The sequence below is a fragment of the Juglans microcarpa x Juglans regia genome, chromosome 4S (assembly GCF_004785595.1).
Source record: "Juglans microcarpa x Juglans regia isolate MS1-56 chromosome 4S, Jm3101_v1.0, whole genome shotgun sequence".
Classification (NCBI taxonomy): Eukaryota; Viridiplantae; Streptophyta; class Magnoliopsida; order Fagales; family Juglandaceae; genus Juglans; species Juglans microcarpa x Juglans regia.
Window position 1 is genome coordinate 20,671,548 of NC_054601.1, and position 12,473 is coordinate 20,684,020.

A 12,473-nucleotide genomic window follows, 5' to 3' on the forward strand; every position below is an offset into this window, starting at 1 on the left:
AGCTTTTTCATTTGAGAAACCGAGTTATATACCATCAGGCCATCAAACTCTTAACTTGTTATAAATATAAATAGACTAATAATTTAGTATATATAAATATTAAAAATAAATTATACACTAGTATAATAATATATAATAAAATATTATAATATAAGTCTAATATAGAAATAAATTAGACACTATCAAAAATGAAAAACAGAAAGGGTAAAATCGAATCAAATCGGATCATTAAATTTTTAAGTTGCGTTTGGATGTTAAATTGAGTTGAGTTGAGATGATAAAATATTATTAGAATATTATTTTTTAATATTATTATTATTTTGAAATTTGAAAAAATTAAATTATTTATTATATTTTATATTAAAATTTAAAAAAATTATAATAATTAATTGAGGTGAATTAAGTCAACGAAACCTCAACCCATACTGACACAACACGAGAGGGCTTTAGCGGAACCCGCATGGCAAGATTGAAATTTTGTCGAAAAATGCCCTAGCAGGGGCTATTTATATGGAGCATAAAATGACGTGACAAGGGACACGGAGGACTCTTATCATTTTTTCGGTGGAAAAAATTAAACGTAAATTCCTAAACCCCTTAGAAAAAGAAAAATACCTAAACCCTACAAAACCCTAACGACAAGTTCGTCCGACTGGTGCTTATTCTTGAGCCCTCTCTAAAACCATAGCCAGAGCAAGTTCGGCCGACTGCTGCTCATCTACCTTCTATTGTAAAAACCGCTATAGCGGCGTCAACGGTAAATTGTGTTTGATAATAGAGGCCAACAGCCAACAACCACTCCGAACTCTCAAGCTTGAAAGCTCCTTGTCTCTGCCGACTGCCGACTCCGAGCGTCCCGGCCTTCGTTCCACCGCTTCGTTTCAAGGTCCCCCCTTCTCTCTCTCTCTCAGCTCCGCCTCTCGACTCTCTCCTTTACTGTTATTCTAAGACTATGACAAGACTTTTTTTTCTTTGTTTTTCTCTCTTTTTTTTTTTTTTTTTTTTTTTCAGTCACCCAAGGACAGAAAAGTTTCTTTCGTTATTTATGGCTCGGGAGAACTGAATATTACTGCTCTTTCAGAGGTACATGAGTCTTGGGCATTTGTTCTTTTTGTTAAGTTTATTTCTAGGGATTCTCATTCAGTCTTAATTGCTTTAGTTGCACAAAGCCGTAACTTTTTCTATGTGATTTGGTCAAAGAGCTTGCAAATTTTTTAAATTCTGTAACTTGATTGTGTGTCTATGACTTGCTAATTTAGTCTGCTGATGATGGGCTGGTCTGCGTATGCTGAATTGAATTAAAGAAGCAATCTTTATGTGTCTCATTGCGTTTCTGAATTTGTCATTGTAATTTGATGTGTCTGTGGCTGCGCTATACGGTCACACACAAACACATTACACAGTCCTTAGTTTTGTTGAATTTTGAATGAACCAATCATTTTTGAATGAACCAATCATTTTTGAATGAACCAATCATTTGGCCATCGGGTTTCTGTTTTTCAGAGGCAAAATTTTGGTGCAATCACCCTTTCCTAAGATACACAGTTGAATCAAAGATTCAAAATATATCCCAAAAGGCAATGATAAAAAAGCACACGAATTTTATGTACATTATATGCTAACAGAAGCAATAAAATGAAGTTCTAAAGTGTCAAAATTTAGGTATTGACCACATAAAAAAGGTCAAGGAGAGTAATAGTAATTAAAACAGATAATTTGTATTTTTTTCAAAAAAGTAAAAAGTGCTGTTTTTGCACTCTAAGCTCACTAAAAAAGCACGTGTTTTCTAAAAGTGCTTAGCAGCTTTGGCCTTGGTGCTTTGTGCTTATGTGCGCTTTTTCCAACATCGAGCACAGTTTAGTGCAATCATCCTTTCCTAAAGTTTCAGCCTTTTGTCCTGAGTTACTCTGTATTTTGAACTCAGAGAAAATGCGTTATTTAAAAGACTTCATCACCTGTGAGAAACTACATTTTTGTCCTTGAGGTTCGTGTTTGATGAGCAAAGAGAAATTACCTTTTGTATCCTTGAGGTTTGCGTTTGATGAGCAAAGAGAAATTACTTTTTTGTCCTTGAGGTTTGCGTTTGATGAGCAAAGTGAATTACTTTTTTGTCCTTGAGGTTTGTGTTTGATGAGCAAAATTACTTCTTTGTCCTCGAGGTTCTAATGTGTTTGATGGGTAAAATGACCTCTTTATCCTTGAGAAAATGCACGATGAGACTCACCATTTACTTCTTGAGCCACAGGCAATAAACGAAGGAGTTTGAGCCATAAATTTTGGTAAATATGGGAGTGAAGAAGAATTTTAGGGATGGCCAGAAGAAAAACAAGTCTATCATGGACGGTTCCAAGTTCAGCAAAGCTTCCAAGCAACCGTTCAAAACAACCAAGGGCTCGAACGATGCTGTTAAGTCTGCAGCACTAGCCTTGCAACTTGAAGACGAAGTCCCTGATTTCCCCAGAGGTTTGCATTCTATTCTAAACTCTTTAGCGTTTCTTACTTTCCCATTTGGGGTTCAGAAAGTTGACGAGAGGAAAAGAAAAGTTGGTATTAAATGTAACTATGTATATGTTTGTATCAGGACTTGTTTCAAACACGGCTTTGAGTTGTTTCTAATTTTCAGGTGGGGGAAGTTCTCTGAGCCGACAAGAACGCGATGAAATCCATGCTGAAGTTGATGCTGAGTTTGAGGCTGAGGAGCGGGATCAGAAGAAGAATAGGAGAAAAAAGATGCAGAAGAAGACTCAGGCAACAGAGGACGATTTTGGTTCTCTTTTTGGTGATGGCATAACTGGAAAGCTACCTAGATATGCAAATAAGATCACTTTGAAGGTATGGATTAAATAAACTTGGCTTGCCCATATGGTTGATCAGAGAATTCACCGAAAAAAAAGTTTCTCTCCGGGTGTAAATAATTTTATGTCATGATGATTTGTGAGAAACATACCAGTTGCAGTATAAGGCTCAGTTTTGTGAAAATCTTTCTATGATCAACCTCCAATAATGCCAATGCAATGTTATAAAATTTAGCTTTTTTCCCGTTGACAACTAAGTGAAACAAGTATTCTGTATATTATATTCACGATGGGATTAAAATTCTTTGTTCTCACTTTATGGTTAAAGATTATTTCTTTTACATTCTTTGTAAATCACAACGTTGTGGAAAATAACAGTCAACAAGGAAAGTATCAGTCATCAGTTTTTGATGGTGGTCTTTTCCCAAAAATATTGAGATTTTCTTTTTCCTGGTATTTTTACTTCCCAAAACTTTGGTTTGAAAGATCAGAAGAGAGACTTTGAGTGTGTTGGGCATATTTCTAGGATGGGATAATGGGAATTAATGCCGTTGAAGAAGTGGTTTGTTGAAAGTTGTAGTTTGTCTTGCTGATGTTAGAGATCGTATTTACCTATTATACATTTTATCAGACCATGCTATCTGTAACTTTTGAACAATTTTACTTGAGATGTATAATGTATGCAAGAGTTATAGTCAATGGTGGAATAGGTGAGATTATGATCTGGTTCCCTGAAGGACAAATTCAACTCTTCCTATTAGTGCCCCATGAAAACTATGTTTTTTTTTTTTTTGATAAGTAATAATCTTTATTGATGTAAATGAAATTAGGCGATGCCCAAGTACACAAGACGTATACAAAGTGAGACACCTAATTACATTCTAGAAGGCTAGAAAGAAGATAAAAACTCATGAACATTCCCTCCCTTCAATACAAGAGCAGAAAACCACTGGAAAAGAGAGAATACAAAAAAGTTCCAAATTTCCCCCACTGCACGCTCCTTGTTATTAAAGCACTAGTCATTCCTTTCCGACCATAAACACCACATTAAGCACAAAGGAATCACTCGCCACACGGCTGCTAGTTGGACACTACTATGAGATCTATTCCAGCATGCTAATAGATGCACCACACTCTTGGGCATAGCCCAACTCAGCCCAGCTCTACTAAGAATACCAGCCCATAGCTCCCCAGCCACCTCACAAGTTGGACACTGCTAGTTCTACATAGCGATTGATATAAACTTTTCATTTCTAACTCTGCTTCTTCATCCTATTGACACCTGTTTCAATGACCATCATGTGAGTTGTAATATTCATTGTTTAAGTTCTTAGAATCCCATCTGTAATTATTTATTAGGGCTGCAACAGTGTAACTTCCTGTCAACATTTCGAGGCTGCATGCATTTTCGAAATGTACTAGCCAAAACTAGGACTCCTGATTTAGGTTTTTTTTCCTGATATTTATACATTTAGATCAGAAACTTTACTAGCTAGTTTCGGCATGATGGGTTTCTTATGGTTTTTTCCCCACCTCCTTCCTCTGAAGAGATTCTTCTTCAACACCTTATTTTCTTGGGCTTCTGTTATCGTTCGTAATGGGACTGGTTTTCATAATCTGCTTGTATCTCTATCTAGTTCCTAGTGGTTGCTAGGCGTTTTTCGTGTATACTTCATGTGTACTTGGGCTATGCCTACTGTTATTTCAATAAAATCTTATTCTTATAAAAAAATAAAAATAAAAATAAAAATATGCATTGACTCTTCAATCACATTTCCATAAGAAGTGAAAATTTAGCACCTCTAGTTTCTATTAGGGTTGTATGATGCTGCATTGAAAATGAATGCTGCCCACAGAAAAAGTTTGCCGAGTCTTTTATAATTATTTTCTTTTTCCTTTCTCTCTCTTTATGTTTTCTATTCTAGGATAATCTTCCAACCTTTTGTTCTCCAATGTATTTCAGAATGTATCCCCTGGAATGAAGCTTTGGGGAGTTGTTGCTGAAGTAAATGAGAAGGACCTTGTAATTGGTCTGCCTGGAGGCCTACGTGGATTAGTTCGTATGGCTGATGCTTTGGATCTTGATGTGAAAAGTGAAATTACGGTATCGCTAAGACTTTCTCTTTCCTGCAGTTACACATACAAATTAGGTGTCTTCTCTTGTATACAACACATGTACCCGGGTTATGCCTAGATATTATTATCAATAAAATTTTTGATTACCTATAATAAACAGATATAAAATTATTATTGTTGCCTTATTATATAATTGATTTTATCTTGTGCATATCTTTGTGTACTTGGACTATGCCCATTTACTTCATTCAATAATAATTTTATTCTTTAAAAAAAAGATTATGAGTAATAAACGTTCATAAAGAAATCTTACAGTATTCATTTACCCTCACCAGGACTTGGAAAATAATATCCTTCCTAGTCGGTTCCATGTTGGGCAGCTGGTTTCTTGCATAGTGTTGCAGCTAGATGATGATAAAAAAGATGTAGGGAAGCGCAAGCTCTGGCTTTCTTTGCGTCTTTCTCTATTACATAAGGGTTTCACCTTGGAGGCTGTTCAAGAAGGGATGGTAAGCCTGCTTGTATGCTGTTCGTTTGCTCTTTTGTTGCATTGAGAAATACTTGATTTTCACTTTAATTTTTGAATGAGAGGGAAAGGCTATTTGTTCATTTCTCTCTCTCTCTCTCTCTCTCTCTCTCTCTCTCTCTCCCACTACTTTGAAACAGTCACATTTGAAGTTTTGAACTCAATGAAACAATCTTCTGTAAAGATATTGTTGTTAGGAAGCAGTAGCGGGAGATGTGTTACTTTATTTATCATACATCTGTATAACTTACAAAAACTATTTTTTTTTGATAAGTAACTTACTAAGAACTATTTATGACACCCATATCTAATTTCTATTCAGTATTGAGTATAAGAAAACGAAAGCAAGTACAGTTTTAAATCTTTAGTCTTTGCTGCATATCCTCTGTTGATATATGTACTTTTCCCCTACACATGCGTCTATTTTTCTTGTTGTCTTTATTGTTCAACTTCTCAATAAAGGGGAGCATGTATAGGTTCTAGTTTGGGGTTTAATGGAAGTATAGAATATATATCAGGCATAGTGCAGTTTGAAGTTTGTGTATAAGCTTACCTATTGATCAGCTGGCTGCTGGCATCTCACATGTGCGTTAAAATTAGTAATTGCTATAAAATGTCCCATTCCCCTGGTGTTTGTGTATAACGTCGAGATAACTTTATGCTTTGTATAAATCAGAAGAGATTGAAATGCATTTTAAAATTTCTTTCAAGTTGTAATTCAAGTATAAGAATGCCAGATACTTCATCTTTTTATTGGTCCGTACCTTGCTTACAATAAGTTTATATGATACAATTGACCAAATTCTTAATTTTTGAAGTGGTGGTAGAATTTGTGTCATATGTATAGAATATGCATGCACAGTTGTGTACTTGGGGCTATCCTACTCTTTAGCAATAAAACTTTTTCTTATAAAAAAATGCATGCACAGTTAGTATTTTTTTATTAGAAGCCCTCTACATATCAAATTTCTTTAAAAGTTATGGTAACCGAATTTTGCACTCACAAAACATTTATTAGCCAAGAAAATCACCCTATGTAGGGCTGTAATCGAGCCAAGCCGAGCCCCTTTTTGGCTTGCCGAGCTCGGCTTGACTCAAAATACTCAAGCCTGAGCTCGAGATTTTTTTTATTCTTTGTTCGAGCTCGACTCGATAAGCTAAACTCTCAACTCGAGCTCGTCCCACAAATGAGTTCGAGTCGAGCCGAGCTCAACTCGAGCTCAAATTGTTTATTTTTTTATTTTTTGAATAAGATTTAATAATTAATAAATTAAATAAAATTAAATAAAAGATCTAATATTGAATTTATACAACTAACAAGTAGAATCTCTATTGAATTATAAAATTTTAAAAATTTATAAATAATTAATATGTAACTTGTTGATATTTATCTAAAATAACAATATATTATATGCCTACATATATTATTAATGCATATACTTAATATGATAGCATATATCTATTTCATTCATGGTTCCCACATACTAGTATATGAAATTATTAAATTTTATCGACTAATTATTATACAAATTATAAAATATACTTATGAAGTATATTCACTATATAGACATAAGTAATTAGATTACATATTATATATCTAATTATAAAAGTGGTATGCTTATATTATTAGCTAACACATATATATATATGTATATATACATAGGTATATGTATATATTTATCAATATATGAATGAGTTTTAGTTGAGTCGAGCTAACGAGTCGACTCGAGCATAAACGAGCGAGCCTTAACAAGCTTTAGTCGAGTCGAGTTGAGTCAAGTTTTGTCTTGTACGTGTCATTTACAAATCGAGCGAGTATCTGCTTTCACGAACGAGTTTTTTTTTTTTTTTTCGCGAGTCGAGTTCGATTCGAGTTTAATCGAGCGAGTACCGAGCGGACTATCGAACAAACTGGTTCATTTACAACCCTAGCCTTATGTTAATGATGGGCATATAAGAGGATAATTTCATCTTTTAAAAAAAAGAAGATTTTTGTCTTTAATTTACCATTCATAGAATGTATTTAGGTGTTCTTTTGTATACCTCCTGTGTACACAGGCTATGCTTATTTCATTCACATCTATAAATTTTATCTATTACTTATCACAAAAAAAAAAAAAAAGAAAAAAAAAAGAAAAAAAAAAGGAGATAATGTTATCTTATGCTGGGGAGGGGTTCTTATTTCGTTTTATTCTTAGTCTTGTTATTATGTTCTTGTGGTGATTTACCTACCATCCCCTGCAACGGCCAATTTCAGCTTCCCCTTTTAAAGGCTTTTTAAACATCATTTATGTTGATAATTTTAGATGTGAACATGTGAACTTAGGAGGTGTTTCTGATTCTGTCACTGCAGGTACTTACTGCATATGTCAAGAGTATACAAGACCATGGTTACATTCTTCATTTTGGATTGCCTTCTTTCACGGGATTTTTGTTAAAAAATGACCAAGCCGGTGCGTAATTTGACAAACTCAGCATGCGAATGCCTCCTTAATCATGCTATGTATACCTTCGTGGTTGGTTTTGGGAATTCTCTTTAATGGACCATTCACTGCTCAATTTGTCCCTGTAGTAGTTTGAAATGTCATTAACTATTTCTAAATTCCTTTTTCCTGCCATGCTTACTTGTTGGTTGCAAATTGCAACCAATTTCCATTAGACTGAAGTTCTGATTCTTCTATGTAGTTTTTGAATCTGCATTATTTATTGAAGTCTTTCTGTCTCTCCCATGTTTCTCTACTTGATTTTGTGGTCTTTCCAGTGAGGGGGGAGGTTGACGTCAAAATTGGGCAACTTCTACAAGGGATCGTTGGGAAAATTGATAAAGTTCGTCAAGTTGTCTATCTGAATTGTGACACTGACACAGTGTCTAAATGTGTGGTATGCCACCCACCTTACAAGAATTCGTCCTGTAATTTTCCCTTCTCTCACCGTTTCCATTGTAATTGAACATTTTTGTGTTGTGCTGTATTCAGACCAAGGATGTTAAAGGAATTTCGATTGAACTTCTCGTTCCGGGTATGATGGTTAATGCTCGTGTACAGTCAACTCTTGAAAATGGGGTTATGTTATCATTCCTCACTTACTTTACGGGAACTGTAAGCTTGATATACTCGTCATTTCTCTATCTATGACATTGTTGGAAATAATATTGAGCCATCGATTTGTTTTTTTTTTCAATAAAAACTTTGCAGGCTGATATTTTTCATTTGCAAAATAGTTTCCCTTCTGCAAATTGGAAGGATGACTACAGTCAAAATAAAAAGGTAATTGTTTGAACTTACATCTTGTATTGATCTTGGCTCTTTTCTACCGCACTAATTTTAACAACTTTATGTTCACTGCTTTTGACTGGTGTTTTTCAGTGGCAACTGGGAACAAGCATGTAATATTTTCACTTTGCTGACTTCTGTTGCATATATGCACATTTTACAACTTGATCACAGATTGTGTATTAGCTCATTTAAAGATTTGGGAATTGTGAAAACTCATTAAAGCAATTCACATTCTATAAGACAAAACTTGATGCAACGTGATTTACTGCTCTTCTGAAAATTAGTTTTTTATGTAGTTCTCAGTTCTATTGCATGATTGCATTCTTGGTTGTAGGCTATAAATCACATTTTTACCAAAATATGATTTATGGCCTACTATTGGTGCCCTCTCACTATATATATGTATATCTATGTGTGTGTGTGTGTGTGTGTGTGTGTGTGTGTGTGTGTTTTGTTTTTTTTTTTTTTCATGTATATTTGAGTTCTTATTTGATTTACTAACTTAAATATCTACTCTTTGGTTTAGGTTAATGCACGGATATTATTTATTGATCCCTCGACTAGAGCTATTGGGTTGACCCTGAATGCGCATCTTGTTCATAACAAGGCCATTCCTTCAGTAAGTTATTAAGCATTTATGAGACTGCTAGGTTTTTCAAAGGAAATATCAGTCTGTGAGATGGATCTTTGATTCTATACTCCTTTAGTTTTTCTTGGTACTGAATGCGATTTGGGTTGTTTAGAGTAGTTAGATCAATAGCTGAACCCGGCTACAGTTTAATGGAGTTTGGGGTGTTGACAATTCATGTTGTTGTTGGTGTGGCTGGTGGCAAGCAAGATGCTGTGCAGGGTTTACTTCAAATTCTGTTCGAAGGCTTGTTCTGCTGCATCTCTCATTTAGCTTAATCATACCAGAATGTTAAGAGTGGACTTGGCTTTGCTTTCAATTTCTTGTCTAACCCTCTTGCAGAATAACTTGAATGTGCTCTTTGGGTAACTTTTCAATTTATAAAGGGTCATGCTCTGTGCTAGACTAACATTTTTGTGATTGACACCAGAATGTTAAAGTTGGAGATATATATGATGACTCAAAAGTAGTCAGGGTTGATAAAGGATTGGGCCTTCTGCTTGAAATACCATCTACAGTTTCCACTCCAGCATACGTTAGTGTATGTCAATATATCAGTTTTTTGGCAGCATATTTCCGGAACATTTTAGCTATTCAAGTTTACTGTATTGATGCTAGATATAATTTCTGTTGACTCAGATATCTGATGTGGCTGAAGTGGAAGTGTTGAAGCTTGAAAAAAAGTTCAAGGAAGGAAGTCATGTCCGGGTTCGAGTTCTAGGATTTAAGCACTTGGAAGGGCTTGCTACAGGGATTTTGAAGGTTGTCCTCCTACTCTCACATCATTTTCAAATATACGGAATGAATAAAGTAAGACAAGGTTGTGGAAATGAAAATTTTTTACTTTTTGTTCACTTCTGATTATTGTGAACTGAACCAGATTGGTCATAAGTTTGGTTCGAATTGAACTTTAGCAGGATCAAACCCTTCCATATTGACCAAGCTGAGCCTTAACGGTGGGATGTTATACTTCACTTGACATGATTCCTGCCCTACAAAGAAAAAATGCTTATGATTCAAATATGCTGATAATTTTCTAACTTTATATGAAAAATAGAACTCATGCTGTCATTTTTTTAAATTCATGAAGCTGCTTACCAGTTGCTAATTTGTCCTAAAAAATTCTTTCTAGCTTTCTAAATATTTTTCAAAAGATATCGGGGATGGTAATTATTAATTTCAAGTCTTGTTGTCCTTGCATGATCTTGGTCCTATCCTGTGGTATATTTAAAGGCTGACCTTTTAGGATCACTACTAACAATAGGTACCTGTGGATGTTCTTTACCATGCCATTTACCTAATGGGTAAAGTGGTGATATTTGTTGAAAAGCAGTTATTTTGTTTTAATGGAACAAATAAATGGTATAATAATTTTACGCAAAATGAAGAGTTGCCTTAATGGTTTGAGAGTATTTGTTACTTGGTAATATATGGTGATGCTGTTTTTCTTTCAAGCAGGCTACAGCTTTTGAAGACTCTGTATTCACCCATGCAGATGTCAAGCCTGGGATGGTTGTGAGGGCAAGGACTCTAGCTGTTGACAGCTTTGGCGCTATTGTGCAATTTCCTGGCGGTATGAAGGCTCTTTGTCCCGTCCAGCATATGTCTGAATTTGAAATTGCAAAGCCTGGAAAAAAATTCAAGGTCATGCCCTGGCAGCATATGCCTTCTGAACTGTTTTTTTTTTTTTTTTTAATGTTTGCTGCAGACTATGGTAGACTATAATAGCGCAACGATGATTCATCTAATTGTGTTTTTTTTTCCTCGATTCCTGGGGGATGCAACTTTGCAGGTTGGAGCTGAGCTGGTATTCCGTGTGCTTGGTTGCAAATCTAAGAGAATAACTGTTACACACAAGAAAACACTTGTATGTTCTTTCATTTTTTAATGACTCATATCACTAGTTATTTTTTTAGCATGTTGACACGCACACATGTATGTGTTTGGTTCGATACTTTGATCTATATTACTTGGGACGCCTGCAATAAATTGCACTTATTGGTATGACTAGATTAGTTTTTCAGAATTTTACTTATCAAAAAATAATTGGGGATGCCAGCAATAAATTGCACTTATTGGTTTGACTAAGTTAGTTTTTCATAATTTTACTTATCAAAAACTAATTTCACTTCCCTTGGGTGCCCCTTATAAATCATTGTCGATTTGGGATGGAGTGATTGAGAAAATAGAAAGAAGGTTAGCTAGGTGGAAAATGATCTATATATCCAAAGGGGGAAGAATTACTCTAATTAAAAGTACGTTGTCCAATCTTCCAACGTATTTTCTTTCCCTCTTCTCTTTGCCCGTTGGGGTGGCTTGTAGAATTGAAAGAATCTTTCGTAATTTTTTGTGGTGTGGTCTTGGAGATGACGAGAAGCTCCATCTAGTAAGTTGGGATAAAGTCTGTTCATCATTTACTTGTGGGGGTTTGGGGATTTTTAATTTGAGGCTTTTTAATAAAGCCCTTCTCGGAAAGTGGCTTTGGAGATATCAATTAGAGAGGGATGCGTTATGGAAAAATATTATTGATGCTAAATATGGGAAGGCTTGGGGGTGTTGGTGTTCTAATGAAGTTAGAAGTGTGTATGGTGTGGGCTTGTGACATACGGAATGGTTTGGGGGAATTTGTTAACCATGTTTTGTTTAAGGTTGGAGGAGGAGATAGGATTTGCTTTTGGCATGATGTTTGGTGTGGGGATTTGGCTCTCACGAATGCTTTTTCTTCCCTATTTAGAATGGCAAGGGACAAAGATGCCACTGTAGCTGATTCTATATCTTTTTCCAATAATATTCCCCAATGGAATGTGAGATTTATTAGAGATGTTCATGATTGGGAAGTGCTGATTGTTATTGTCTTTTTCAGTAGACTGTATGACATAAAAATGGTGCAGGGAGGAGAGGACAGAATGTTGTGGCAACATGCTGGAAATTCAATTTTTTCCGTTAGCTCTTATTATAAAGTGCTGACGTGCCATTTTGTCAACCAATTCCCTTGGAAGTGTATTTGGAGCTCCATAGTACTGACAAAAGTTGTTCTTTTCTGCTGGTTGGTGTCACTTGGGAAGATTCTGACAACAGATAATTTGAGGAAGCGTGGTATAATTTGCCTGGACTGGTGTTATTTATACAAGAAAGATGGGAAGTCGGTTGATCATTTGTTTCTCCATTGTGAG

General features: G+C 35.2%; 1 protein-coding gene across 1 annotated transcript in view; it reads left to right on the forward strand.

Annotated features, from left to right (window-relative positions):
• The first annotated feature begins 571 nt into the window (after positions 1-571).
• Positions 572-12,473, forward strand: part of LOC121262504 (rRNA biogenesis protein RRP5-like) — a 37,366-nt gene continuing 25,464 nt past the window's right edge. The window contains 15 exon segments of the mRNA XM_041164997.1: positions 572-886; positions 1,012-1,083; positions 2,246-2,463; positions 2,624-2,832; positions 4,759-4,899; positions 5,207-5,380; positions 7,751-7,850; positions 8,159-8,277; positions 8,373-8,495; positions 8,592-8,663; positions 9,199-9,291; positions 9,731-9,841; positions 9,940-10,062; positions 10,759-10,944; positions 11,093-11,167. Coding sequence (XP_041020931.1) covers positions 2,286-2,463; positions 2,624-2,832; positions 4,759-4,899; positions 5,207-5,380; positions 7,751-7,850; positions 8,159-8,277; positions 8,373-8,495; positions 8,592-8,663; positions 9,199-9,291; positions 9,731-9,841; positions 9,940-10,062; positions 10,759-10,944; positions 11,093-11,167 — 1,704 coding nt within the window. The 5' untranslated portion in view covers positions 572-886; positions 1,012-1,083; positions 2,246-2,285.